At 38.4% G+C, this 27,603-nt stretch overlaps 1 protein-coding gene across 3 annotated transcripts in view; it reads left to right on the forward strand.

Moving 5' to 3' along the window:
- Positions 1–27,194, forward strand: part of AGFG1 (ArfGAP with FG repeats 1) — a 66,587-nt gene extending 39,393 nt beyond the window's left edge. Inside the window, exons 5-12 of one of the 3 annotated variants that reach the window (XM_006890297.1) lie at positions 7,619–7,738; positions 10,111–10,320; positions 14,184–14,364; positions 17,774–17,853; positions 18,034–18,126; positions 24,643–24,801; positions 25,974–26,065; positions 26,663–26,772. In XM_006890297.1, coding sequence (XP_006890359.1) covers positions 7,619–7,738; positions 10,111–10,320; positions 14,184–14,364; positions 17,774–17,853; positions 18,034–18,126; positions 24,643–24,801; positions 25,974–26,065; positions 26,663–26,722 — 995 coding nt within the window. In that variant the 3' untranslated portion in view covers positions 26,723–26,772. Of the gene's footprint in view, positions 1–7,618; positions 7,739–10,110; positions 10,321–14,183; positions 14,365–17,773; positions 17,854–18,033; positions 18,127–24,642; positions 24,802–25,973; positions 26,066–26,662 lie in introns of all 3 variants that reach the window. The other 2 variants (XM_006890298.1, XM_006890299.1) reach the window with 2 other exon arrangements.
- The last annotated feature ends 409 nt before the right edge of the window (positions 27,195–27,603 follow it).

Below are 27,603 nucleotides of genomic sequence, written 5' to 3' on the forward strand. Positions count from 1 at the left end.
ACCCTGATTATAAAGGCCTTCTTGATACAATGAATTGGTATCTGATTAGTGTGTTTGTTGTTGTTGCTGTTATGTGCCATTGAGTCAGAACCAACACACAACTGACCTTCTAGTGGGTTTTCAGAGGCAATAAATTACATGAAAGGAGATTGCCCATCTTTCTCTTGTGGAGCAACTGGTGGATTAGAACCCTATGCTTTTGGAATTGTGGCACAGCTATTGACAGGGAAAAGTAGAAATGTGACAAAATGGGCTTGAATGTAAAAAAATAGATGGCATAAAATTTATCATCTTTTCCTGATGTCTCCTCATATAGACCCTACTGGTAAGGATACAACTGCTTCATAGGGTTTCCAAGACTGTAGTCTTAACAAAAGCGAACGCTCAAGTCTATTCCACAGAATGGGTTCAAACTTCCCACCTTTTGGTTAAGCATTGGAAGCACTGTGCTGCCAGCACTTTTTTTTTTTCCTATATTTTATTACTTTTCATAAACATTTACAGAGATTTTGGGTTTCCATTCATTCATTGTTGCACTCAGAACTTTTGATTGCTATAAATACGTTAGATACAGAGTTCTTCTTAGAATGTTATAAGTTAAATGTAGACTATATAGCATTATTATAATGGATACATTCATATAGATTCTGAGTAATAAGGTATAAATTAGCTGACTCCTATTTCTACAAATGTATTTGACATTCAAAATTTAGAAAGTTATCTTTTGCAATGTAACCCACTCCAAGCTTGAGAACTTTGTATATGATGTACTAGTTCCTTTGGTTTATAGTTGGATATACTAGAATGTTTCACTTTAAACTAATTTGGTCTTAGTAGCATTTTGGGTTTTTAAGCTTCATTTTTTTTTTTTTAAAGTTGGCAGACTCATAGCCAAGATTTGCAAGTAGAGATATAGTTAGTTGTCTTGTTTTGCTAGTGAGAAAACTGGGCAAATGAGAGCTTTTGAAGGACTCGTCCAGCACTGTGGCGGCTGGTCTCTTAGTTAAGAGAAAACAGTTCTGATTCTAGCCACTTAAGCTGTCCTTGCTTATTATTCTTCTTAGCAATACTAAACGATAACTGCTTTTAATCTGTGAGCTTCTTATTTAAATTTGTAGAAATACTTCCTTGAAAATATCAGTTAACTGTCAGTAGTATTTCTTTCATGTTTTCTAGAAAGCAAATTTTCAATCTGTTAACAGCCAAATACAGGGCAACTGGGAAATGCTGTTGCTGGTTGCCATCCATTTGAGTCCAACTCTGGTGACCCATATACCGCAGAACAAAGCAGTGCCTGTTGCTGGGCCCTCTTTACAGTTGTTGCTGGGCTTGGGTCCATTGTTGCATCCGCTGTGTATTTTGAGTGTCTTCCAACTTCAATAGCTCCTCTTCAAGCACGGTATTGGATGGAGTTCAGTGTGACACATAGGGTTTTCAGAACACCGCCGGACCGTCCTTCCTTTCTAGTCTAAGAAAGTTTTTCTTCACCTTACCCACCATGGTTTATTTGAAATACTGGTGACAGTTTCCAGTACCATGACAGCATGCAGACTACTTTGGTAAAGCACATTGGCTCACGGGTAGTAGACCCAGAGAGTATATCGGTTTTTATTGTTAATCCTTAAAAATCATGTGAAGCCAGGCGCTTCTTCTACCCCCCCCTTTTAATTGAGATTTTAATGAAATTTATGGAGAACTTGGATTTTTATTCATTCATTGTCACACTTGCCGACTTCCCACCCCCCTAGTTCGCTTTTCTCGTGGGGAAACAAAAAGTTCTTTCATTGGTTTTTTTTTATTATTAAATTTTATTAGTTTTAATGAACATTTACAGGGATTTGGGGTTTTCATTCCTTCATTGTTGCACTGTTTTCTCTACCCTCCTCCCCAGTTTGTTCTTCTTCCCCCACCCCCAATGTCTGTTTTAATAGTCCAATTGCCACAGTGCTTGTCAAAGCAAAATTCTTTCATTGTTGTACAATACCCACCCCACCCTCCGCCCCAAGTCTACTTTACTATGCAGCTCTTACTCTGGCCTGTTGTCATGCAGATAATACCTAATCATATTCTTTTTGGGCAGTTCTTTCCCTCATCTGTTTCAGTGCAGTGTACATTCTTCCCCCCCCCCCATACATTCTTTATCTCCTCTTTTCTTTGTTTCCCCCAGCCCGATGCCAGTCCTGTTTTATAACAGTGGCATTATGCAGTACTTGTCCTTTTGTGACTGAGATATTTCAGCATAATGTCCTCCAGGGTCACCCATTTTGTGTAATATTTCATGAGTTCCTTGTTTTTCAGTGCTACATAGTATTCCATTGTGTGAATATACCAGAGCTTCTCTGTCCATTCATTTGTTGCTGGACACGTAGGTTATTTCCATCCCTTTGCTATTGTGAACAATGCAGCAGAAAATATGAGTGAACATGTATCTGTTTGAGTGGCAGTTCTGGTTTCTTTATGGTATATTCCCAGTAGTGGAATTGCTGGGTCAAATGATATTTCTATTCCCAACTTTTTGATAAAGCACCATACTGCCTTCCAGAGTGGTTGCACCATTTTACGCTCCCACCAGCAGTGAATAAGGGGTTTTGTTTCTCCACGACCTCACCAGCATTTATTTGCTTCTCTGTTAAATTTTGCAATTGGTTCTGGGGTGAGACAGTAGCTCATAGCTGTTTTGATTTGTATCTCTCTTTTTTTTTTGGTGGGGTTTTTTTTTTGTGGTTTTTTTTGTTTGGGGTTTTTTTTTGTTGTTTGGTTTTTTTTTTATCTCTCTTAGAACTAGGGATTTTGAACATTTCTTCATGTGTTTGTTCACCATTTGAATATCTTCTTTGGTCAAGTATTTGTTCATATCCTGTGCTCATTTTGCGATTGGGTGGTTTACCTTTATCTTGTTGTCGTGCTTGAGTGTTCTATAAATTCTAGATATAAGTCCCTTATCTGACATGTCATACAAAGTATTCTTTCCAGTCTGTGGCTTTCCTTTTACCCTGTTGGAAAAGTTTTTGAATGTGCATAGGGATTTGATTCTTAGAAAGTCTCATTCATCTATTTTATCCTCTCCTGGTTGTAGGTTTTTCAGGATGCTTGGGAGACTGTTCATGTTGTGGATTAGGGCTTCGAGAGTTCTTCCAAGCTTTTCTTTATCATGTTGCCACACTTTAAATTGATGATTGTGCTTAGAAACACATTTGCTGTTATTTGTGGCAACCTGTTAATGAAGTTTATAGTCTTTGGTTTTAGTCCTAGGTCCTCGAGCCACTTGGAATTGTTTTTTGTGTGTGGTGTGAGGTGTAGGTCTTGCTTGAGTTTTCTGCAGATTGTTTTCCAAATTTGCCAACACCCTTTGTTAAAAAGGCTGTCATTTTCCCATTTAACTGATTTCATCTCCTTGTCAAAAATCATTTGACCATATGATTTCTGGGTTCTCAATTCTATTCCATTGATCTATGTGTCTGTCACTGTACCAGTACCGTGCTGTCTTGACTACCAGGGCAGTATAGTAGGATTTGAAATCAGGAACTGAGATGTCGCCTACCTTGTCTGTCTTTTTAAGGAGTGCTTTGCTTATTTGGGGTCTCTTTCCATTCCAGATGAAATTGGAAATTGCCTTTTCCATCTCGTTGAAGAGTGAAATTGGTATTTGTATTGGGATGGCATAGAATGTGTAGATTAGCTTTGGCAGAAATGTCATATTCAGAATATTGAGTCTTCCTATCTAAGAGCAAGGTATATTCTTCCATTTCTCCAGGTTTTTTATTTTTGTTTCTTGTAGTAATGTTTTCCCTCTTTTGTTCATTTTGCTAGTGTTCTGTTGATTTTATTGACCTTTTTTGGTTTCAGTTTTTCTGTTTTTGTTTTTTTTATTTCATATATTACTGCCTGAATTTTTATAATTTAATGTGGTGGGGGTTTTTTGTTTTGTTTTGGGGGGTTTGGTTTGTTGTGGTTTTTTGTTTTTTTTTTTTTGAGGGTGTCAGATTTCTTGCTGTTCTTTTTCAGTTTGTTGGAGATGTTGGGTTTTGAGAGTCAATGGTCATTTTTTCCCCTTGTCTTTTAATGTGTTTAATTAATTGCTATAAATTGACCTCTAATTACTGCTTTGACTTTTCCCCAGAGGTTTTTGTAAGTTATGTTTTGTCATTTGTTTCAAGAAACTTTTTTATTTCTTAGTACCCCCTCAAGTTCAAGCAAGCTTTTGTTCAGTTTCCAAATGTATGTTTTTTTTCTCCTCAATCCTCTTGTTAGTAATTTCTAATTTTATAGCACTGTGATCTGAGAAGATGCTTCATATTATTTCTTTGCTTTTTAATTTATTGACTCTTGCCTTGTGACCTAAAATGTGATCTGTTCTCAAGATTGGTCTATGCACATTGGAGAAGAAGGTTTATTGCACTTTTTGGGGGGTGCATTAGCCTATGTATCTATGAGAGTGAGTTGGTTTATTGTGTGGTTAAATTTTTCAGCCTCTTTGTTGAGTTTCTTTCTAGTTGTTGTTGATTACCTTTGAGTTGAGTACGACTCATAGCGACTCTGTGAACAAAAGGCCTGAAGCCCCTATACAACTATCAACATTTTATCAAATGTGGTACCTCTGTAAGAAGGACATCTGTCAGTTTTTCCTGCAACACTGGTCTTGTTTCATAGATTCCATTACGGTAGTTCTGTCTTCCCTTAAGAGTGGTGTATTGAAGTTTCCAGCTACTGTAGTGGTGTTAGCTATTTCCTTTATTTGGTTTTGTTAATGTTTGTTTTATATATTTTGCAGCTCTGTCAGTTGGCATAGATTTTTATGACTTGTTATGTCCTGTTACTCTCTTGACCCTTTAAGCATTATTGTGGTGATCATCCTTATCCTTTGTGATGGTTTTTGCATTAAAATCTGTTTTATCGGAGATTAATATTGCTACTTCTGCTTTTTTTCTGGTTGCCATTTGCTTGGTATATTTTTTCCCCACCTTTTCTTTTTAGTCTGTCTTTATCTTCACTTTTCAGGTGTTTTCTCTTGTAGACAGCTTGTTGCTGGATTTTGGTTTTTTATCTAATCTGTTACTCTTGTTCTCTTCAGTGGTGCTTTTAAACCATTCAAATCAGTGTGATTATTGAAAGGCAAGGTTTTATTGCTGCCATATTGTTGAGTTATTTTTGGTGGTATTTCTGGTTACTTTGGTCCATCCTGATTTCTGTGGCACCTCTGTAAGAAGGACATCTGTGTTTTCTGCAGTGCTGGTCTTGTTTATACAAACTTCCTTAGGTTCTGTTTTTCTGAGAATATCTTAATCTCTCCTTCATATTTGATGGGCAGTTTTGCTGGGTATTTAGTATTCTTGATCAACAGTTGTGTTGAGTGTTCAATATATATCATTCCACTATCTTCTTGCTCGCATGGTTTCTTCTGAGAAATTGGCACTTAATCTTATTTGCTCTCCCTTATAGGTTACTCTTTGCTTCTCCCTAGCTACTTTCAGAATTCTCTTCTTACCTGCTTTTAGAATTCTCTCCTTACCTTTGGTTCTGGTAAATTTGACTATGATATGGCTTGGTTGTTTTTCTTTTTCTTTTTTTAAAATTATTATTAAATTTGATTAGTTTTAATGAACATTTACAGAGATTTTGGATTTTCATTCATTCATTGTTGCCCTGGTTGTTTTTCTTTAGGGGTCTATTCTATATCGTGTTTGTTCAGCTTCTTGAATATATATTTTCTCATTCTTTATACCTGGAAAATTTTCTTCAAGTAATTTTTCCACAACTTTTTTGGTGCCTTTACTTCTTCCTTTTCTGGGATTCTGATTATGCATGTGTTATTCCTCTTGATAGTGTCCCCCATTATTCTTAGCTTTTCTTCTTTTTCCTTCCTTTTTTGAGTCTGCTTTTCTAACAGATCAGTGGTGACTTCTGTTTCACTGGTTCTATGCTTGATCTCTTCAACTCTGTTCATGTGTCCCTCCGGCATGTTGACAGCATCTGAAACATTGGTCCTCATATTCTGGATTGTGGTTTCTTGTTTTTCCAGAGCTTCTAAAGCCTCATTTGTTTTATCTGAATTGTCTTGGATTGGTTGTTGTTTTTTTTAAGCTCCTCTGGGTTTCTGCTTGCAGTGTCCCATAATTCTTCAAGTTTGTCTTTCACTCATTGAAAATATTCAGTCATTGTTCTTTTTGATACTGTGTCACTTTTTAGGGGTGACACCTTGCTTTGGGCTTGTGTGGAGTGGAAGGTAACCTGCTTCTTATGTGACATTGCTTTGTTAAAGTTTTTTATGCCTGAGGCAAAAACAGGCTCTGCTTGTGGTCAGATGTGTTTCTCTCTGAACTTTTGCCTCAAGGGAAGACTTGCTTCAGTTCAGATTAGAAAAGGACTGTGAATTAGCAGCCTCCTTTGTTAGACAATTGTTGCAGCTAGGCCAATCCAAGGTGCTCCGGGCTAAAAGGCAACTCACACTTTGGGAGAGGAAATGAAATGAAATGGGTCCATCTATGATACTGATGTTTCTGGTGCAGTTCAGGGGGGTGACAGCAGGTCATCCTCCAAGCGTTGGAGTTGGAACATCCAGGCTGTGGCTCCAGGTCCTCCACGTGGTTGGTCTAGGACCTCCTGTTGGCCATTGCCAAAGTCAGACACTTCTGTGTGGTATTTGAGAGATTAGGAAAACATTGTCTTAAAAACCATAAAAGACCATGGGCTCACATGCCTCATCTCATGAGAAAGTGGTATAAGTGCCTCGTAAAAAGGCTTCTGCTGTATCTCTGACTCCACCTCTCAGATCTTACAGAGGATAAAATGGTTTGCATTTTCCTCCTAGAATTTTGTTCAGTAATTGTTAATAACTTATTTTTGTTTAGTGTCTCCTTTTGTTTTGATGCTAGTATTTGTTTACATGTCGATTGCAGTAGCTCAGCAAGTTTAGGGAAAGAAGACTGAGCTGAAATTCAGCTATCACTTGGACTTTTCTTTGCACCTAATACTATGTTTAACAAAATAGGGTTATTAAAGTGTGGCCATTAATGATGAGATTATTTAATTATAAGAATTCTTGTATGTAACTTAATATTCTTTTGCATCATCTAATATCCCATGGTATAGTCACTTGACTTCCTAATTTTTTTATTTTAAAAAACAAAAGCATATTCGTAGCTTTTATATAGAGTAACCATAGTTATTTATAAGATTATTTTTTAAGGAAAAATACTTAGAAGTAGAATTGCTTGTAGAGGTCAGTACCATTTTTAATCATTTTTCATATTACTTTTCAGTCTGCTCTTCTGTAATTTTGGTGCTCTGTATTCAGACTTCACTTTGTTATGTCTCACTGTGATAAAACTATTTCTGAGGACATTTAAAGAATATTGTGAAAAATTTTATTATTGTACAGAGTACGTTTGGAAATTTCCAGATGCCCTTTAATAATTGCTTGAAATTGGTTTAAATAGTAGCAGGATTTTAAAATCTGATCTAAATTAAGTAAATTTTACGTAAGCAGTGATTCACAGAACCTTTCATGTAATTGTTGAGTTTCATTTGTCATCTGTTTTCATTCTGTTTTTTGTTTTTTGTTTTGTTTTTTTTTTTTTTTTAATATTCATTAACGTGTTTTGTTCCTTACCATTTACAGCTCAGAATTCTGCAAATGCAGATTTTGCAAACTTTGCTGCATTTGGACAGTCTAGTGGTTCGAGTAACTCTGGAGGTTTCCCCACAGCAAGTCGCTCTCCTTTCCAGCCCCAAACTACAGGTAGAGCTTCTCCAGTGTTCCTTTCTCACGTGTTCCTGTAAGAAGAGGAAAAAGAGAACACTCTTTAGATCTAGTTTTGTCAAATTATTCTCAACTTGAATTCTCTAATTACCAGATTTTGAAATAGTTCTCTTACTAAGCTCTGGGGAAACCTGAATTTTTGTTTATTTGCTGTGTATTTATTTGTTTTTCTCAAGTTTGAAGTTCTATTAATTCATTTCATCCTCTCTCTTTTCCTGCACAGTAACTGCATGAAAATATATTTGGCGTTGTTGATGTAGGTTGACTTGATACCTCTGAATAAAGCAAGCAAAGTGCCTGCTTTTATAGAGCTAAACTGCCCGAAGTTTTAGGGCCATAAGCATGAAAAAAAGGCTCAATATTGCTAGTTCTTTTTGACTATGTAGTGGCCACTTTAATAAAATTTGAGAGTAGTTTTCTGTGCAGGAATTGAATATTTCCATAAACTGTTGTTTCCAAAGTGCATTGAACATAGATCTTTGATTTCTTTCTACTTGTAGCTCTGTGTTTTGTCTTATGCATTTCTTTCATTTTCCTTTTTGTTTCTTTTGAATTTCACAATTTATATCATTTCTGACTGTCCAGCTTTTAGAATGCTTTCATCTAGCTGCAGTTTTGGTGAATTCACTTCAACTTTTGCTCCTCAGGCTGCCCACAGTAAGTTTTCTTGTTAAGTAGGCATCTTAGTAATTGGTGTGTTTTGTGCTGTGTAGTTCATGAGTTTTTAAATTATAGTTGATTATTAGTCTAGTTGTTAAATGATTATCTTTTAAATTCTCCCATTTATTCCCATTTACCTAGTAATAAATTTAGACTTTACCCCATATTACAATTGTACACAATTAAAGCCATTTGATTTGATAACTCATTTTTTCATACTTTGAAATAAAACTCTTCATTCAGATTTTAAAAGCTTGGTATCTGTTTTGTTCACCAACTACTTTTAGCAGATTATAATCTTCTAAATACAACGATGTGTTACTTAGTATTAATTGAAAACAGCTAGTGTTTAACTGCTGAAAGAAGATTTATCCATGTATATTTCTTCCACAGTGTTGATAAAAAATTTGATAGCATTCTATTTTTGGAAAGTATCTATTCTGCATTTTTAATGTCTATAGATGTACTTTGCTATCCTTTAATACAGCACCATCTGAAAGAATTCTGATGTGGTGGGTAAAGCACTTTAGCTGTAAACCTGTGAGTTTGCAGCTTGAAACCCACCAGTTGTTCCCTGGGAGGAAGATGTGGCAATTTGCTTACATAGAGATACCAGCCTTGACCGCACAGTGGGACAGTTCTGCTCTGTATTGTAGGGTGACTGTCAGTCAGAATCCAGTTAAAGGATTTATTGTTTTGTTTGGTATATATACTATTCTCGTTGCTAAAATGGTAGTAAAGGCACAGTATTTGAGAATTACGCTACCAAAAGCATAGATGAAGTACACTGGGAAGCAGAAGAAAGCCCTGTTAGCCCTTTGGAGAAGACCTTGAATGAACTTTACAGACTAGAAAATGGGCTTTAATTTCACTATTAGGGTAATGGGCTTTTTATACAAAGTCTGTTTTTTTGCTGTAAGTTTAAGCTTATATGTAATTTTTTTCTTTGAGCTACATGTTAAGGCAATATCATATAGTATGCACATTATTATGTGGAAATAAATACTTTCTTTTATAGTAAGTCTGATACATTGTAAGAAATTTTGGATCAAATGTTATATCTTAAATAGCATTAAATCAGAAGCTGAGTAGTTTGGGATAACATGTCTTCATGGAGCTTGAGTCCTCAAACAAAATAACTTTCTCTTGTTGTAGATTATCTGTCCGAGACAAATGAGTACATTGCTGATTGTTTGACAGGTCCCTCAGTGGTGCGCATGGCTTGCACTCAGATCCCTAGCCACAAGGCTCATGGTTTCTGCTCATCCAGTAGTGCTGAGGACAGACTTGACAGTCTACTTCCCTACAGTTAGAGCCACAGAACCCTAGGGGGCAGGTAGTTATTTTCTGTTACACAGAGGGTTTCCATGAGTCAGAATCGACCCTATAGTAACAGGTGTGGATGGTATATAAAGAAATTGAGTCTCAATACAGGTCTCACCTATGAGTTCTAGTCTTCCCTCCAAGGTAGTGGATACTGAAACATGCCACCTGCAGGTGGTCAGGCCTTTTGAAAGTCTAGCTTAATTATAAAAAGTCAAGTGTAAAGTTGAATGCTATTTAACAGTCATTAATTTCAAAGTAGGGTTCTTTATAGAATACTTAATTTAGGGAAAAAATGATTATGTTAATTACCAAAACGTATTGGGAAAAGTCTCGAAGTGTTAAGTGTTCTGTTTATTCTGTTACAGGTGGAAGTGCTGGATCAGTAAATGCTAATTTTGCTCATTTTGATAACTTCCCCAAATCCTCCAGTGCTGATTTCGGAACCTTCAATACTTCCCAGAGTCATCAGACAGCATCAGCTGTTAGTAAAGTTTCAACGAATAAAAGTGGTCTCCAGACAGCGGACAAATACGCAGCCCTTGCTAATTTAGACAATATCTTCAGTGCTGGGCAAGGTATCACACTTTAAACAGAGTGCATACGGATTTGCTATTAGACAGTGCTCTAAATTTGGTTGTAGTCATTAAGATCTGAGAGTGTTCTGCTTTTCTCTGTTGTATCGAACTTTTTTCTACATGCAACATTTTTTAGTAAATGTTTGTGATTACTTGATACATTGTAGATCTGAAAGGTTTCAGATTCCTAATCAATCCAAAAATTCGAAATATAATGGAGAAGTTCATTAATAACACCAATGAAAAGATAGCCTTTAGGCTGATTTGGTTTTGGTTTTAGTTTTCTACATGAAAGCACTCAGTTAAAGAAAGTACATGTGTATTCAAAATACATCAAGTGCCCTGAGGGCTCATAAGTAGAAGTATCTTGTGGCTCAGTGCTTAATGATATTTTGGGAGAATTGCTACACTTTCATGTGGAATTGGAGTCTGTAGTGCAGAGGGCGGTTGCACTTGTCTGCTAACCAGAAAATACGCACAAAGATGCTTTGGGAGAAAGGGCAAGTGATCTACCGTAAACCGTTCAAACCATGGAACACGGCACTGTTCTACTCATGAGCAAGTTTGGGTTTTAATGATTAGGGTTTTTTATGCTTACTGTAGCAGTCATGAGGGATCTCTGGTGGCATAGAGAGTTCAGGGTTGCACTGGTAACCCAAAGGCAATATCCCTCTCTTAACAGTTCAAATCCACCAGCAGCTCTTAGCAGGAAAAATGAGCAGTCTCCTCTGAGACCACGTTTCCGACTTCACTGCAATGAGTTGAGTTTTTTGTTGTTGATAGTAGTTATAACTAAAATGAGACACATATTCCAACATACGCTCTTACTCAGGAAAGTATCAAGGACTTTACAAAGTGCATATTCCTGCCATTGCTAAGAAGGGATTCTAGCGGAGTAGTACTTCACGTGTTGGGGTGCGAGCCCATCTCCTCCCGTAAATATTTACAGCCTCAAAAACCCAGTTGAAGGTCACTGGGAGTCAGAATTGGAGTTTGAGCATTACTGAAGGAGCTCTGGTGGCGCTATTGTTAAAGCACTCTTTTGCAAATGGCAAGATCAGGAGTTCGGAACCCACCAGCTGCTCAGAGGGAAGCAGTCTGCTTCCATAAAGATTGACAGCCTGAAAACTCTATTAATAATTACTGATCTGTATTAGATAACTTCAGAAGATGCCACATAGTTTTATCCACAACTGTGGATATGCAATGGACTTTCTTTTGCCAATCTGTTGTAACTAAAATAGAAAATAAATTTGGTTAGCTAATCTTCCTACCCCTTTCTCCCCCAATGTTGACTATAAACCTTAACTAAATCTTTCAGTTACACAGTCCAGTAAGCATTACATTCAGAGTAGAGCCCTCTTCTCCCCCAGTTCACACCCTTTAGTGGAAATTGTTTTTTCATCCATTACCTTCTATCGTGTTCCTGTGTCAGCAGCTTCATTTCCTGATTATATTTTGCCATCCCCTTTTGTTTCACAGATGAAATAATAGAGGCTTTGAGTCTTTCTACTCAAGACTAGGCACTTACACACCAAGTTAGGACCTCATTCTGGATTTTCTTACTATATCCAGAATTTCTTAAAATACATGTGGCTGCATAGAGAGAGAACACATTTGGTTAAAGGAAATACATGGTGCTAATAACTGTGAAAGTAGTCCTTTGTCATTGATGTAGATAATGGGCGACTCTTTCTGTTTAAGGAGTCTTTGTTCATTTGTTTTCAAATGGTCATAATTAGAATCAATACCTAGTCAGAAAGCCCTTAACATAAGGTACAAATTGGTGACATACTGTAAAAGTTGCCATAAGTTTGAATTTACCTGATGACAACACAATGCAAGTTTTGAAAGTGAAATCTCTGGGTAAGTGGTTAACACGCTCAGCTGCCAACCAGAAGACTGAAGTGTCAAGTCTCCCTGGAGTCACCCTGTAGGACAGGCTTGGAGATCTTCTTCCAAAACCTTAGCCTTTGAAAACATTCTGGAGCCCAGTTCTCCTCTGACATCTAGAGCTGCTACGAGTTGGATTTTGTCACAGCTGATAACTGTAAACTTTAAGTGAACAGTTGTGGAATTTTTATTTTGTCCAGGAATTCTGTTAACTGACTGAGGGCTTATTTTGTGGTTTCTATAATATATCAATTTAGAACTATTTTTGTCCATGTGTAGATACTTGATAATTTGGTATTTTGTAATACTAAAAGTATCCACTCAGTTTACGTCTCAAGCTGAATATTATGCTCTGCAGACACATAGTGCAGAAGTATTGTATTTATCCAGTCTTACTGTCGCACAGATAACACAAGTGATTGGCTTTAATAAGAAATTTTTTTTTTATAGTTTTAGGACTTAAAATTGAAATCTGGGTGTTGATCATGTGAACTCTTTTCTTGTCAGCAGCCCTGAGATTACTGGGCTTTTCCATGATTCTTCACAGGCTCCAGGCTCGCTCTCTTCCCTCTACTAGCCTTTGGCTCTTAACAGCAATTTTTAGATATAACTCAGATGAATTACCTTAGAGAGCTATGCCTCCAAAAGACCTGTTCCCAAAGGAGTTCACATCCATAGGCATTCACACACCATAGAGGCACAGTTGAGTCCTAAGAAGGTCAAAAGTCTGGGCTGGTGCTAGACTGGACCTGATGGTGCTTTGCTGCCTTGGTTTGGTGCTGACCATACATAGTGAACACTATGTGTATTCTAGTGCGTGTAGGACATCTACAACAGTGCCAAGGCTAGACTGGCTTAGTTAGTGCTTCCCTAAGCCAGCTGCCTTTTAAGGGTGGCTTAAAAGAATTTCTTTCTCTTCCTCAGTTGTGGAGCTATATTACTTCTGGGGGCCTTTGTCTTCATTTATATTTACTACCAGCACTTGCTCTTCTTGTTGACCATGTTCACATGGCATCTGTTTCACTCCGTGTGTGTTTGTGTCTTTTCCGCTCTTTTTAAAAAGACATTGCCTAGAAATCACTAACCCAAAAGTATCACCTCTTAGGAGGTTCAAATCCACCAGTTGATCTTCCCTTACTGTTTACAGCCTCTGAAAACCCACTGAGGGTCAGCTGTGCGTAGGTTCCAGCTGAGTGGCAAAGGGTTTTTTGAATGAGAACTAGGATCCACCCTCTTCAGGAATGGCCTGGCGAAGAGAACCGCCTCTTCATAGATGGGGGTGGGTGTGTGGGTGCGTGTGTGTGTGTACACGTACGTACATACATACATACACACTTTAATACATTGTCCTCCAGTTGGAACCATTCCATACCTGACTCACCAGCAGGTTTTCAGAGAATGTAAATTGCTCAGAAGGAGATGGCCCATCCTTCTCCCACATAATAGTTGGTGGATTTGAACTGCACAGCTTCTTACCACTAGGCTACCAGAGCTCCTCCAAAAAACATATTTTGTAAGACACAGTTCAATCTGTAGCATACACTAAGTGTCTATTAAATGTTCTTTTTACTACTTTCTCTAATTTTCCATGGAAAACCATGAGAAAATAATACAGTTGATAAAATGTGTACATATTTAGTCCCAGCATTCTTGGAGGTTTTACCCTCACTGGAATGAGTGGGTCCGTATTAACAGCACTTTGAGAATTTTTATGAATCATTTAGACATGTTGTTGACTAATTGCTTTTGTTACAGAAGCAGTATTTTGTCTTTGCTACAGTAACATATAGAGACTCTCATCTTGTCTAATATCATCTAGGTTATTTATTAGTTTAATATTCCAGAATGTCATCCATTTATTTGCTGAGCTCTAATACAATTTTGATTTTAGTTTAATGATAAAGTGTTGAAAGTATGAGTTCAAATATTGGTGTAATTAATTAATGGTTTTTGTTTTTGTTGGTCTCTAGGTGGTGATCAGGGAAGTGGTTTTGGGACCACAGCTAAAGCCCCTGCTGCTTCTGTGGTTTCGGTTCCTAGTCAACCAAGTGCGTCTTCGGACAAGTATGCAGCCCTGGCCGAGCTGGACAGTGTGTTCAGCTCAGCAGCCACTTCCAGTAATGCATACACTTCCACAAGTAACGCTAGCAGGTACTTCGTTTTAGTCTGGACTCTTGCCTGCTGTTTTGTCTTATAATTACTTCACCAATACATGATAATGTCATTCCATTAAATAATGACTGTTTCTAGACAGCTATATATTTGGAAATTGAGTTTAGTTCACTTTGAGGAATTGACATTATTTTGTGTTTTTATAGGAGGCAGTGTCCACATTTCAAAGTGGATAGTTCCTCTAGATCTCATTGTATTTAGCTGGGAATTCATGTAGCAGTCATGTTACATGCTAGTGATCCTTTTCATTAAAAAATGGAAGGATGACCTTGTAGCCTCAGTTGTAAACACATTTTTTTCCAGGGCCCAGCTTCAGTTCTGTATTCCTTTAGTTGCATACTGGCATTTATAAATAGGGAGTTGTACTCACAGCCCCAAAGGCTGTCAGTTCAAATCCACCAGCTGCTCTGAGGAAGAAAGATGTGCAGTCACCTGTGCAGCTTCCAGCCTCTGAACATCCACCAGGAAGTCAGCTGTGAGTTGGTTCCAACTTGACGGCAGGGAGTTGAGTTGTTTCTGTTGCTGTGTTACCATGATTCAAAGCCATTGATCAGGAAAGGAGAGGAAGACCCTCAAAGAGATGGGCTGATAGAGTGACTACAGCATTGAGCTTGAGCACGCAGGATCGTAGGATGGGCAGGAGTGGGCCAAGTTTATAGCATCTCTGAGAGTCAGTTTGCCAGCAAGAGCAACTGGAAGTCTAACATGTTTTACAGATAGGACTTAAAGCTGCCTTCTAGTCTTGACTTTTTCATTTTATAGTTAAGGACCTAGACCCAGGGTAGAGGTTTTTCCATGGGTAGTGTTTTTATTCCTTTTTATTTTCCATTGTTGTGAATTGTCTCTTTTATTCCTGTGAGCTTCCCTGTGAATTGTTCCTTTTGTTGTTTCAGTAGGTTTCATTTTCTCTTTAGCACCTTTTCTAAATGGAAATGGCAAGATCGCAATACTGTTTGGCTTCTCTAGTATTAATTTTTCTGAATACTACCTGTTGTGACCAAGATAGTTAGAATTTAAACTTAAAACCTTTTATGAGAAAGAACTGCCTCCCAGGCAAGGCCTTGTGAAAGCAGATTGCTTTGTCTTTATCCTGGGGAGTGACTGGTAGGCTCAAACTCTGACCTTTGGCTTAGTTTCTGAGTGCTTAATCCTTGTGCCACCTAGACTCCTGCTCCTCTCTGTGTGCTAGGTAGGAAAATAAATGAATAAATACATGTTGGAACCAGGTGTACAGTTTTTGTCTAGTGCCATCGACATTATTACTGGTGGTGTGCAGTAAGTGAATCTTGAAAACAGTGACCCTGTAGGACAGAGTGGAACTGCCCTGTAGGTTGCTGGTTATGGTAGAGTCCACAGAATGTTTTATTGCTAGTAAAAATGCTGAGAGGCTCTGCAAGTTCAAATCAGTCAGTGATTCCTTGGGAAAAGGTCGAGCATTTCCTCCAGTAGTATTTGTAGCTGTGGAAACCGTATTGAGGCTTGCTATAAATTGCAATTGACCTGGCGTGGTTTCAGTATTTACGGAAGCAAAGTACCAGGTCTTGTCTTCTTCCAAGAAGATGCTGGTGAGCTTGAATGCTGGTGGCCTCGCTGTGCTGCAATCCCAAAAGCATGCAGTTCAAATGCACGAACTGCTCTGCAGGAGAAGGATGGGCAGTCTCCTCCTCTGTGATTTGCTGCCTCTGAAAACCCACTGAAGGGTCAGCTCTGGGTTGGTTCTGACTCAAAGCCACACAGCCGCCACCACCACCACCACCACCACTGACAGCTTAGTGCCTAATCATCACAGCAGCAGCACTCTTTATTATCTGCGTTACCCCTCCTTACTGCTGTTGAGTTGGAATTGACTCATAGGCAACCCTTCAGCAGATTTTCCAGGAGTATAACCACACAGGAGAAAATTGTCCAGCTTTCTGCCATAGAGACACTGATGGATTTGAACTAGGAGAGACGCATGGCCTTAGGCTTGGTGGTACAGCTAGCTACAGACTTAGAAAATATGGCCCCAAAGGTTGAAATAGGTGTAGAATAACAGATGATTTGGTAATATTAAATTATAATGTATCAGCAGTTTGTGTTGCATAGTTCACACATTTGGGGTTCCTGAGACCCCTTCAGGAGGACCTATGAAGTTAAAGCTCTTTTCATAATAATTCTGAGATTATCTGCTTTTCACTAAGTTGATATGTGATTTCATATGTAATGAGATATATTAACATTTGGAGGATTAAATAACTCCTATGAATGATAAAAAAATAAATAACAGATTTATTTAAAGTATCCTTGTTGTTGTTAGGTGCCGTGGAGTCGAGCATGACTCATAGCAACCCTGTGAACAAAAGTTCTGAACCCTGTTCTATGTCAGTCCACCTGGTTGAGTGTCTTCCTTTCCTTTGCCGACCCTCCACCCTGCCCAGCCTCATGTCCCTCTCTGAGGAATAGCCCCTCCTAGCAGCATACCCAAAGTCTATGAGGCAAAGCCTTATTATTCTTGCCTCCGAAGAGCACTCAGGCTGCACCCTCTTTAACACGTGATTGTTCTTTTGGCCATCCATGGAATGTTCAGTGCTCTCTAAAGTATAAGACCAGTGAATTTTACTGTTACTTGAGAAGATTGTGGATCTGACCTCAAAGTTCCATAATGCAGCAATAACTTAGGTTTATCACAAAACAACCCAAGTATCTGAAAAGGCTATTAAAATACTGCTGACTTGTTCAACACTTATAAGCTATATGAGGCCAGATTTTCTTCATGTCCTTCAACCTAAACAACAGAACAGAATGAATGCAGTAGTAGATTAAAAAAATGTAGCTTTCTTCTAAAAGCAAAGACATTAAAGAGATTTGCTTCTCTCTTGCTCAGTGCTTTTTGTTTGAGAAAATATATTCATGTGTCATAAAAATGTTATGTATGCTTACAAGTAATAGCTTTATTCTTTTTAAATGAATGTAAAATAATCTTAACATTTCTGTAAAACACGTTAATAGATACAATACTCTGGTGGTTTTGTGGCAAGGAATTGCACTGACAACCCAAAGGTACACAGTTTGATCCCACTAACCACGTCGTCTCCTCCCATATGATCTCTAGCCTCTGAAAACCTGCCAGAGGGTCAGCTGTGAGTCCTCCCCAGCTCCATACAGCATAGACAAAAATGTTTTGCGGTTCTCAGTTAGTTTTACGACTACAGATAGGTCCTGAGGTTTGTAAGTTTGAGAACTGCTATGTTTAGTATGATCTGTTTCCACATTTTATGGCCTCCCTAGAAATAGTTTACCCTTCATTATGGGGTGTGTGTGTGTGTGTGTGTGTGTGTGTGTGTGTGTGTGTGTGTGTGTGTTGGGGCTTTTTTAGCATATATGACCTCTTTTTAATATCTATTTTCAGCAATGTTTTTGGAACAGTACCAGTGGGTGCTTCTGCACAAACACAGCCTGCTTCTTCAAGTGTGCCTGCTCCTTTTGGAGGTAGGTGGTTCTGGGAGTTCCTGATGAGCTCCATGCTTGTTACAGCACTTTATTTTCATCAAAGCAGTGATTTGTTGTTAAACTGTTACAGGTTTCTGCCTCAACAGTAAACAAATATTTGAAGTACTTACATGCAAAAAGTGGTAGAATTTTACAGTACATTTTCTTATTTTTTTAAAGCAACACCTTCCACAAATCCATTTGTTGCTGCTGCTGGTCCTTCTGTGGCATCTTCTACAAATCCATTTCAGACCAATGCCAGAGGAGCAGCAGGTAAGAAGAAACAGCAGGTTGAATATAGGTCAACTTTAGAAAAGATAGGTATTACACAGACATCATGTTAACATTCCAGAAAAGGGAGTCTCTCTTCTGAATGAGGGGAAATAGAAACGAGATGGAAACTTTTGTCCATAAATAAAAACAGGAATTAAACATTTATAAAATCCTGCAATTAAAAAACTGAGTGGGATCTTGGAGGTTATTAAATTCCTACCACTCCCCAGTAAAGCTGGGAAGCTTTTTTCAGATAAGGAATCTCAGAGATGGCATTAGGACTGCTTTAGAGAGGAGTTTATGGCTCAGATGGCACTTGATTTGACTTATTTAGTGGATTGATATCAGAGTTACTGGCTAAAACTTAATCCTAAAAGAACAATTTGATAAGAAGTTTTTCCCTGTCTTCCTGTCCATCTATCCTCCTGCTTGAGATGAAAGGGTTTTGTTCTGTAAACTCAACTCTTTGCCACTGAGTTAGAACCAGCTCACAGCTGACACTCAAGTGGGTTTTCAGAGGCTGTAAATTCCTTAGTTCTTTCTCACTGCATGTCTCTTTTCAGGATGTTTAATTTTGGATGTAAAACTTTTTTCTCTTGAATATTCATTAATTTTAGAGTTTATATGCTTTATATGTCTCAGTAGTCTTAGTGCTAAGCTTAGTGCCTAAACTGAGAAAAAGGTTGGTAAGAAATCTTGAAAGAATAAATGCTTGAAAAATTAAATGAATGCTGTTAAGAATTCTTTATAACTTGATTTTGGGGAAGATGAAGAGTATGATATTAGGAATTTCAATTACAGCAGTTTCCTTTCTTTTTTTTTTTTACCTTTATTAGTAGCATCCTGAGGAACCATTTTTACATACATGTCTTCAGTCATAACTTGTCAGTGTTTTATAGAATTGATACTTAATATTTTCATTTCATAGTATCCCACCAAATGCAATTTTAAAAACTTATTTGCTTTAATTGATTGCAGTGTTGTGTATTTCATAATCAAGCATGCCATATTTCTGTTTAAGATATTATTAGGGATAAGTGGAATTTGTAAAGACAAATGGAGTTTGTAATTGTCTCATCTATTTCTTTCAGCTCTCAGAGACTTTTTATTAGTGAGAGCTGAGGGAATTGAGGCTCAGAAAAGTTCAGTTTGTATGTTTAGAGTACAGTCACACTTGCATTTAAATTCTGGTTCAATGTTTTTTGGGTGATTTTAAGAAAGCTCTTTGTATTTTATCATATTAGTAAAAGGGGTAAGAATAATAGTGTTCTGACACTGAGTGCTATCAATGATTTGTAATGTACCATTTAGATGTTTATATTTAAATAAAACCATATTTAACAACTGAGGAACAGAAACACAGATTTTAGAGATTAATTCCATGCACTTAATGTGTCTGAACTTTGTTATTGTCTTACCTATATTCTAATTGGACATTTGAAGCTAGTGTTTCTCCAGATTTTATTTCAAATTAATGTAATCTACAGAGAATCTGACCACATCCCATTGTGACTTTTACACTTCCTTTTACCATCAAGTGAATAACTTCTTTCCTAACATTCATTTAAATGCTTTGAAAAGTAGAATTAAATCATAGATAACATCTAATTGAGCAGCCTCATTTTATTACCCAGGTAGATTTGAAAAGTGTTAATGGCTTTCCCCTAAGGGTTAGCAATTAATTAATGTGCTATCTAATGTTAGTAATTAGAGCTCTTCTAAACCAACACTGCTTCCATTCTAGAATAACACATTGTAACGATTGATGGCTCACTTGTTTGTAGACATTAAATAGACTACATCATTTTTACTTAGCCTTTGTACTGTTTATTAGGGTCCCCTCCCCACCGTTTTTCCTGGAATTATAAACTATAGAATCCAAGAATTCTTTTTATGTATTCAAGGAACATGCACAAGACATCGTTGTTGTTATGTGCCGTCGAGTCGCTTGCGACTCATAGTGACCCCATGTATAACAGCCCTAAACTCTGCCCTGTCCTGTGCCAATCCCACCATATCTGACACACCTACCCCCATTACCCCAGTCACTGAATCAATCCATCTCATCGAGGGTCTTCCTCTCCTGCGCTGTCCCTCCCCTCTCCCAAGCATGATGTCCCTCTCAAGGACTGGTCCCTCCTTGCAACATGTCCAAAGTATGTCAGACGAAGCATCAGAATCCTTGCCTCCAAGGAGCAGCCTGGCTTCACCCTCTGCAGGACAAACCTGTTCGTTTTCTTAGCAGTCCATGATATAGTCCGTATTCTTCTCCAAAACCACAGCTTAAAAGCATTAATTCTCCTTCTGTCCTCCCTGGTCATTGTTCAGCTCTCTGATGCATAGCAAGTGATTGCAAAGACCATGGCATGTATCAGGCGCACATTAGTTTCCAGACTGACATCATTGCACTTCATTGTACTTTAGAAAGATCTCTAACCACAGACTTTCCCATCGCAGTATGTTTTTTTAATTTCCTGGCTAATGGTGCCAGGAGTGTTGACCGTGGAGCCACGCAAACCAAAACTGTGAACAATCTCAGTCTCTTCACCTTTTATTCCATGTTTGCATCCTCAGGAAGCCCCACCTCACTTGTCTAGTATATTGTGGAATTGAGAATTAATACAAAAAGCAGAGGTTGAAAGGAATCGAAGAAAACGTCTAAGTGTTATATGGTACATGTAAGACATCTTTTATTTATAGAAGAGTTGATTTTTTTAAAAGAAATTACAATGTTTGATAGTAGAAAATGAAAATATCTAGAGGAAAATATTGGCTCATGTATGTAATAGCAGCCGCTTGTGTCTCCTGGAAAGCAGGAACAACAAACTTAAAAATCTTGAAGACACTTATACAGGGGGTTTGAGTTAGACATTTCTCCAAAGAGAGATGGCCTGTCCACATGGTTGATGTGACAAGGTGTTTGCTGTCATGGTGATCACCATTGTCCTGAAGTCAGTTCTAACTTGAACTGGTAGCGAGCCGTCCCTCAGGATGGGAGAGTGGTGCAGAAGGTCCCTACGGTCCTATGGAAACAGGCTGTTGCATCGTTCTTCCTTGGAATGACTGTGAATTTGAACCTCTGACCTTCTGGTTAGCATCCCATCACTTGACCTCCATTAGTTTTTAAGGGACTGTAAGTCAGAACTACTCTTCACAGCAGCAGGGATACTTCTGTCACTTGTGTGTAGTGTTGCTTTGAGTCAGCTCAGTGGGATCTAGCAACATGAAGCATGGCTCCAGTCAGAAAGGTAGACTCTAACAAGCTTTGTTGAAGATGGAAATTAGAACATTGTTGAGAATGGCCCAAAAGTGACAGGAGCCCTAGTAATGCCCGTCAGCTGACGAATGGATGAAGCGTGATGTTCGTGTGGAAACAGCTAGAATAGTCAGCCCTTTGCAGGGGGGAGATGAGGGGGCTGGCGGGGTACTGAGAAAGGGGTGGTACTTGACCAAGGCATGGCTTTTAGAAGAACGATGATATTGTAAAATTAGGTTGTCATGATAGTTAAATTCTTAAGTGTTTCATTTTTAAAAGGATTTGCTTCTTTATCTTATATTTATTATCCTACTACTTAATTTTTTACTTTTTCCTAACAATATAACTCTTCACAATGTCATAAATGGAGTTGAAATAAAAAGACTTGTTTTATAGATGTCTGTTTATTATATGTCCTCATGCTACCTGCTTTGCAGCCGTGTATTCTAATTTTAGATTTTAATGAAACAACTTTATTAATCTCACGTTAGTGATCTGTAAGTTCATTGATGCAGTCTCTTTGTGGCTCCCCAAGGCCTTTCTGGAGCAATGCACTCTCAAGTGTTCCCTCACGCTCATTTTGGTAGGTGGCCACAAGTAATGCTGAAATGTTGTGTGGCAGTGTGTCGGCCTGCTTGCGGAAGCGTCTGCTCATGTTGGGTTCCCTGCATGTGGAATTCTGTCTGTCCATGTTTTTAAATGGAGTGGGCATGGATGTGAGACATCAGGGTGACATTGGGCTTAAAATGACCTAAAAATCCTTTGGGAATGATATGTAAATGCTGATAAGCCGTACTGCTTACCTCCATGGCTACATTAAAATTTTAATAGCTGCTTTGAGTCTTTTTCTTGAGCTTGAATTCATAAAGCTTTGAGTGACATGTTTGAAATAGACCAAACCGCCTTGGCCCTTTGTCCTTAGAGTCTGGTTGTGCTTAGCTGTGTCCAGGCTGCTTTGCTTTCCAGTGCGTTCCTAGACAGTGGCCTGTCCCTGTTCTGTGGGTGCATTGCTGTCTGCTATGAGCCCCTTTTGTTTCCCTCGCAGTGTGCTTATTACCCTTTCATTCACTTGCTTCCCAGTGCTTTACTTCCTTATTTTCTCATTATTATTATTAGGAACATTTGTTCTTTAAATTCTGGCAGATTCTAATTAGGTTCAGTGAAGAAAATTGTATAATTCCATGCATTAGAACTTTGTAGAACCACTTGTAAATGCCTTCTAGTTTATTAGTTCGTTTTAATAGAAGACATAATTCTAAGCAGCACTGGTAAATTTTTATTTCCTTATCAAAATCAGAGCTCAAGCCTACCATTTAAAAAAATCACGGTATATGTAATAGCATGATGCCAAAGACAGTTTTGTTGTGTGATTAATTACAGCATCTGTGGGTGTCTTCCAGTTGGTTTTAATAAGATGCTAGGCAGCATGAATTAATTTCTGTGTCTAAATCAATTATTAAGGTGGTCGTTTTAAAAAAGCACAGTATATTTGCTAGCATGACACCAAAAATGGTTTTGCTGTGTAATTAATAACTACTATTCTATGTTTAAGGAGTTCTGGTGGCCCAGTGGTAAGAAGCCGTGCCGTAATCGCAGAGGCACACGGTTCTAAGCCACCAGTGTTTCACAGGAGAAGGATAAGCAGTCTCTTCCCATGCAGATTACTGTCTCTGAAAAACCACTAGAGGGTCAGCTATAGATCAATTCCAGTTTTATGGCATTCGACAATAATGACCACAATTCTATGTTGAAAGAGAAATGATTGGCTCTTAGTTCTGTGAGACCTTTCCAAGAACATAGTTGGAAGATTTTGCTTGAAATCTTCCCTAGCGTAAATTATACTCTGTCCTACAACTGTAACTCTGTAATGGACATAAATCCATAAGGATGGAAAGATAGTGTTACAGAGATGGAGTGCTGACTCCCACAGAATTGTGCTGTGTTCATGTCCTGTTCCACCAAGTAAAAGTTCCTGGACACGGTAAACCATGGAACATAGTGCCCATTTCCCCTACGTTCTTGATCTTGCTTAACAAATGCCTGTTCCTTTCGCATCAAGTTTCTGATTTTTGCCCTAATTGGTACCGTCCCAAAGCTGCCTTTATTTATCTGGCAGAGGAAGAGGACAGAATGTATTTTGGAATTGTTTTCTTAGGAGTTACTTAGCATATACTTTGAGTATGTGCTTTTGTAGGTTGGTTGTTTTGTGGTTTTGTTATTTTTTTAAATTAGGAAGCTCAGGTGGCTTAGTCATAGAGTAGTGCTCCCAACCCAAAGGCAGGTGATTTGAATCCATAAACTGTTCGCTCCATGAGAAACAGTTGGGACAGTCTCCTCCTGTGCAGTTTATTTCCTCAAAACCGCCTGGAGAGTCAGCTATGAGTTGGTTCTGGCTCGACAGTCCACCACCATGGTGTTATTCAGATGGTACAGTACACTTTGCTCTGGTTACAGCACTACATACATTTTGAGGGCTTGCTTCCAACTTCTTTTTTCCTGTAAGCCTTGCTTTACCAAATATTTTACCCAACCATCGACTTTCTTTCGCACCTGGCAGAAAACCTCAGGTCATTTCAGAATGAATTGGAACCAACTTCCACTTGAGCCTCCAGCAGTTTCTGAGGTTGTAAATGCCTGGGAAGAGGTTGCTCATCTTTCTCCCAGGGTGCTCTTGGGGCTTTCACCGCTGGAAAGGTGTTGTCTTCAGGTCAGCAGCACAGCTTCCTGTGAACTCATCACCTGAGCAAACAAGACACTTCCCTGAGTCACAGTAAATCTTGGCTAGTTTTTAATTTTTTCCCCTCCCTGCTAATTACTATTGAGACAGAACCAACGCAGTAGCTGACCCTCCATCAGGTTTTGATTCAAACTGAAGCACCATTCCCTACCCACTAGGCCACCATACTCAAAGTTAGAAAAGTTGAGAAATGATCATATGTATTAACTGAATAATGAGTGCTTTAAAATGTAGACTGCTTTTTAGACCTGAACTTCATGTAATTGAGAAATTAATTTTGAGTTTTAAAGAGCAATCATATTTCACGGGATTAGAAGAGAACATACTTCATAGGTTATGCTAAACTATACCACTTGTTACTGTTGTGCCGTCTATTGGGTTTTGATCATGGACTTTGTTGGAATTTAAGAATGTCTTTACATATTATTCTCCTGCAAAGTGAATGAGACCCATCCTAAGATAATGCATATGAGAAGCAGCCCTCTGCTGTGTGTGTAACTGACTGCCTTCTTTTCTCTGGTAGCGGCAACCTTTGGCACTGCGTCCATGAGCATGCCGGCAGGGTTTGGCACTCCTGCGCCCTACAGTCTGCCCACCAGCTTCAGCGGCAGCTTCCAGCAGCCTGCCTTCCCAGCCCAAGCCACTTTCCCCCAGCAGACAGCTTTTTCTCAGCAGCCCAATGGTAAGATCTAACTTTTGGCTAGGGTGAGTGCGCTTTGCTCTTTATACATCATAATGTTAAGTGTTTTGGCCAAAAGAACATCTAAAGAATCCTTTAGCATTTCCCGCTGAATGCTGAACATGTGAAATAGAAGCCTTTGGTGACTTGAGCCTTACTAAAGGAGTATTTTTGTGTGACCAGGGTACAGATTTAGGAAGAATCAGTGGCTGTCTACAGAGTCTCCCTTCTTTCACAGGCTTTCCAGTCTCTTTCTTATTAAATCCTCTGAGGTGTTTTCAGTGCGTTTTTATTTAAAAGGAAGCTTTACAGATTGAAAAGTTTTGTTTGTTTTTCCACATTCCAACCTGAGTATTGCTCAGAGGACATTTTTGATAAGGATATGTTGGTGCAATAGAATGATTTTCACAATAGCTAAGTGCACTGTAGTCAGATTTTTGCCGTTTGTTTCCGAGTCAGCAGGGATCATTAGAGATTAGTTTTTTACCTCTTTCTTTGCCTTGCCAGAGTCTTCAGTGTACAATTTGGAAGGCTCTTCTTGAATTACAGCGACAATTTTTTCTTTTTTAAATCAATGGTTAGGTAACAGCTTGTAAAAACAGTCCTTGCCGATCTGTAAGTCATAATAAAATATTTCATGGGAAAGGTTCACATAGAAAACCATGATTTTGTTTTTACCAAATCAAAGGCAAAGCTGGTGTTGATGAGCCACTGCCAACTATCAGCGGCCCCATAGGCACAGTAGCACTGCGCTACCGTGTTTCTGAAGCCGTTAATCTTTGCAGAAACAGACTGTCCCATCTTCCCCCTGCAGAGCAGCTAATGGGTTCAGACCACTGGACTTTTAGTTAGAGGCTGAGTGCTTTTCTTGCTACTCCTGTTGCCCTTGCCCAATAGTCACAAATTCACCTGTTAGATGAATCCTCGAAGGTCAGTGGTTTACACTGCTACAACCAGTTTGAGCTGACCATTTCTTGACAGCTGTTTGAAAGTTCTTTTAAGACATGTATGGGATATGCGTCTGTGAGTAATGGAAGTGCCCGCGGGCCAGCGATTGACATTGCTGGTTTGCTGTTGCGGCTTTCGTAGGAATTTCTCTGCGCTTATAAAAAGCTTTATATGCATTAGTTTCTCTCTTGATGGCCTAAGTACTAATTGGCAGTTCTGTTTACAAGGTGCAGGCTTTGCAGCATTTGGACAAACAAAGCCAGTGGTGACTTCCTTTGGTCAAGTAGCTGCAGCTGGAGTATCTAGTAATCCCTTTATGGTAAGTGAGATCCATTTTTCCATTTGAAGTATTTTATATATTTTTTTTCATTCAAGAAAAATTTATTGATAGGTGCTATATATATTATTTTAAATTAATGAAAAGCAGGATGTGAATCTTTCTAGATGCTACTTGGTATTCTACTGATAAGACAAATATAAGCTAGGACAGACTGACACAAAAGCCTTATGGACTGTCCTGTCTGACTTTAAGAAAGCATCATCATTTTCTAGAGTGGCATGTGCATGTCTCTTTCCTGCTGTATAAACTAGTACGTTAGGAGAATGCCTGAACAACGTAAACAGTGCTTGGATCCCACTTTGACATTAATCACTAGTACTCTATTGTTCGTAAAGGTAAGTCAGTTCCTAGAGCCCTGTATGAGCATGATATGAAATGATAGACGTAAAAGACGTGTCACAGGGCGGGACACGTGGCAGGCTTGTCACAGTGTGTCCCTGATAACAGTAATGAGTAAACATCATTGTGAACAATGGAGAATTTTTAGTCTAACAAGTACACGTAATGCCCTCTGTTCCACACACACTGCTTTTCACTTGTCCGATTCTTTTTCTTTTGTCTTGTGTTTTCCTTTAGACTGGTGCACCAACAGGACAGTTTCCGGCAGGAAGCTCATCGACCAATCCTTTCTTATAGCCTCCTGTAGACACTTTACTGGAACGGACTTTGATGTGGTCACATTACATCTCTCCGCCTCTTGCACTGTTGTCTTGTTTCACTGATCTTAGCTTTAAACACAAGAGAAGTCTTTTTAAAAGCCTGCATTGTGTATTCAGCACCAGGTGATATGTGCAAAACAGAGGGCTCCGGGAACAACTTTTAACCTGTGAATTGGCAGAAGTGGTAGCAGTATCGTGTATATTAAAAATTGGCTAATATTAAGTTATTGCAGATACCACACTCATCATGCTGCAGTCCTGTACATATTTTTTCTTAGAAATTAGCTATTTGTGCATATCAGTATTTGTAACTTTAACACATTGTTATGTGAGAAATGTTACTGAGGAAATAGATCAGCCACTTTTAAGGTGCTGTCATATACCTTGGATTGAATGACCTAAAACCATTTTAACCATTGCTACTGGAAAGTTACAAGTCAGAATTGGAAAGTTTTACTCATTCTTGAATTTTTCCTTTCTAAAGAGCTCTTCTATTTATACATGCCTAAATTCTCTGAAGATGTGGAGGGATCCCTGTCTGCATATAATAAAGCTGATCATGTTTTGCTACAGTTTGCAGGTGAAAAAAAAATAAATATTAGAAAATATGCTATTGTTTTTGTGTTTTTGCTGCAATGCCTTTACCAAAGTGGCCTTAAATATGAGTAGTGAATTGAGAACATCTTGAATTCTTAAATCAAAATTGTCAGAAGACTACCTAGTGATTAATTTTTATGTCTAAAAGAGAAAATTTTATCAGAGGCCATGTAGAGAATTTATTAAAAATATTATGACTGCTGTATTCAGGAATATGTCAGTGGTAAAGCATTTAAGTGTAGCTTGTCAAAAGACACCATA

This window comes from Elephantulus edwardii, unplaced genomic scaffold (genome assembly GCF_000299155.1).
Source record: "Elephantulus edwardii isolate Elephantulus edwardi_28Jun2011 unplaced genomic scaffold, EleEdw1.0 scaffold00087, whole genome shotgun sequence".
In the NCBI taxonomy this organism is placed as follows: domain Eukaryota; kingdom Metazoa; phylum Chordata; class Mammalia; order Macroscelidea; family Macroscelididae; genus Elephantulus; species Elephantulus edwardii.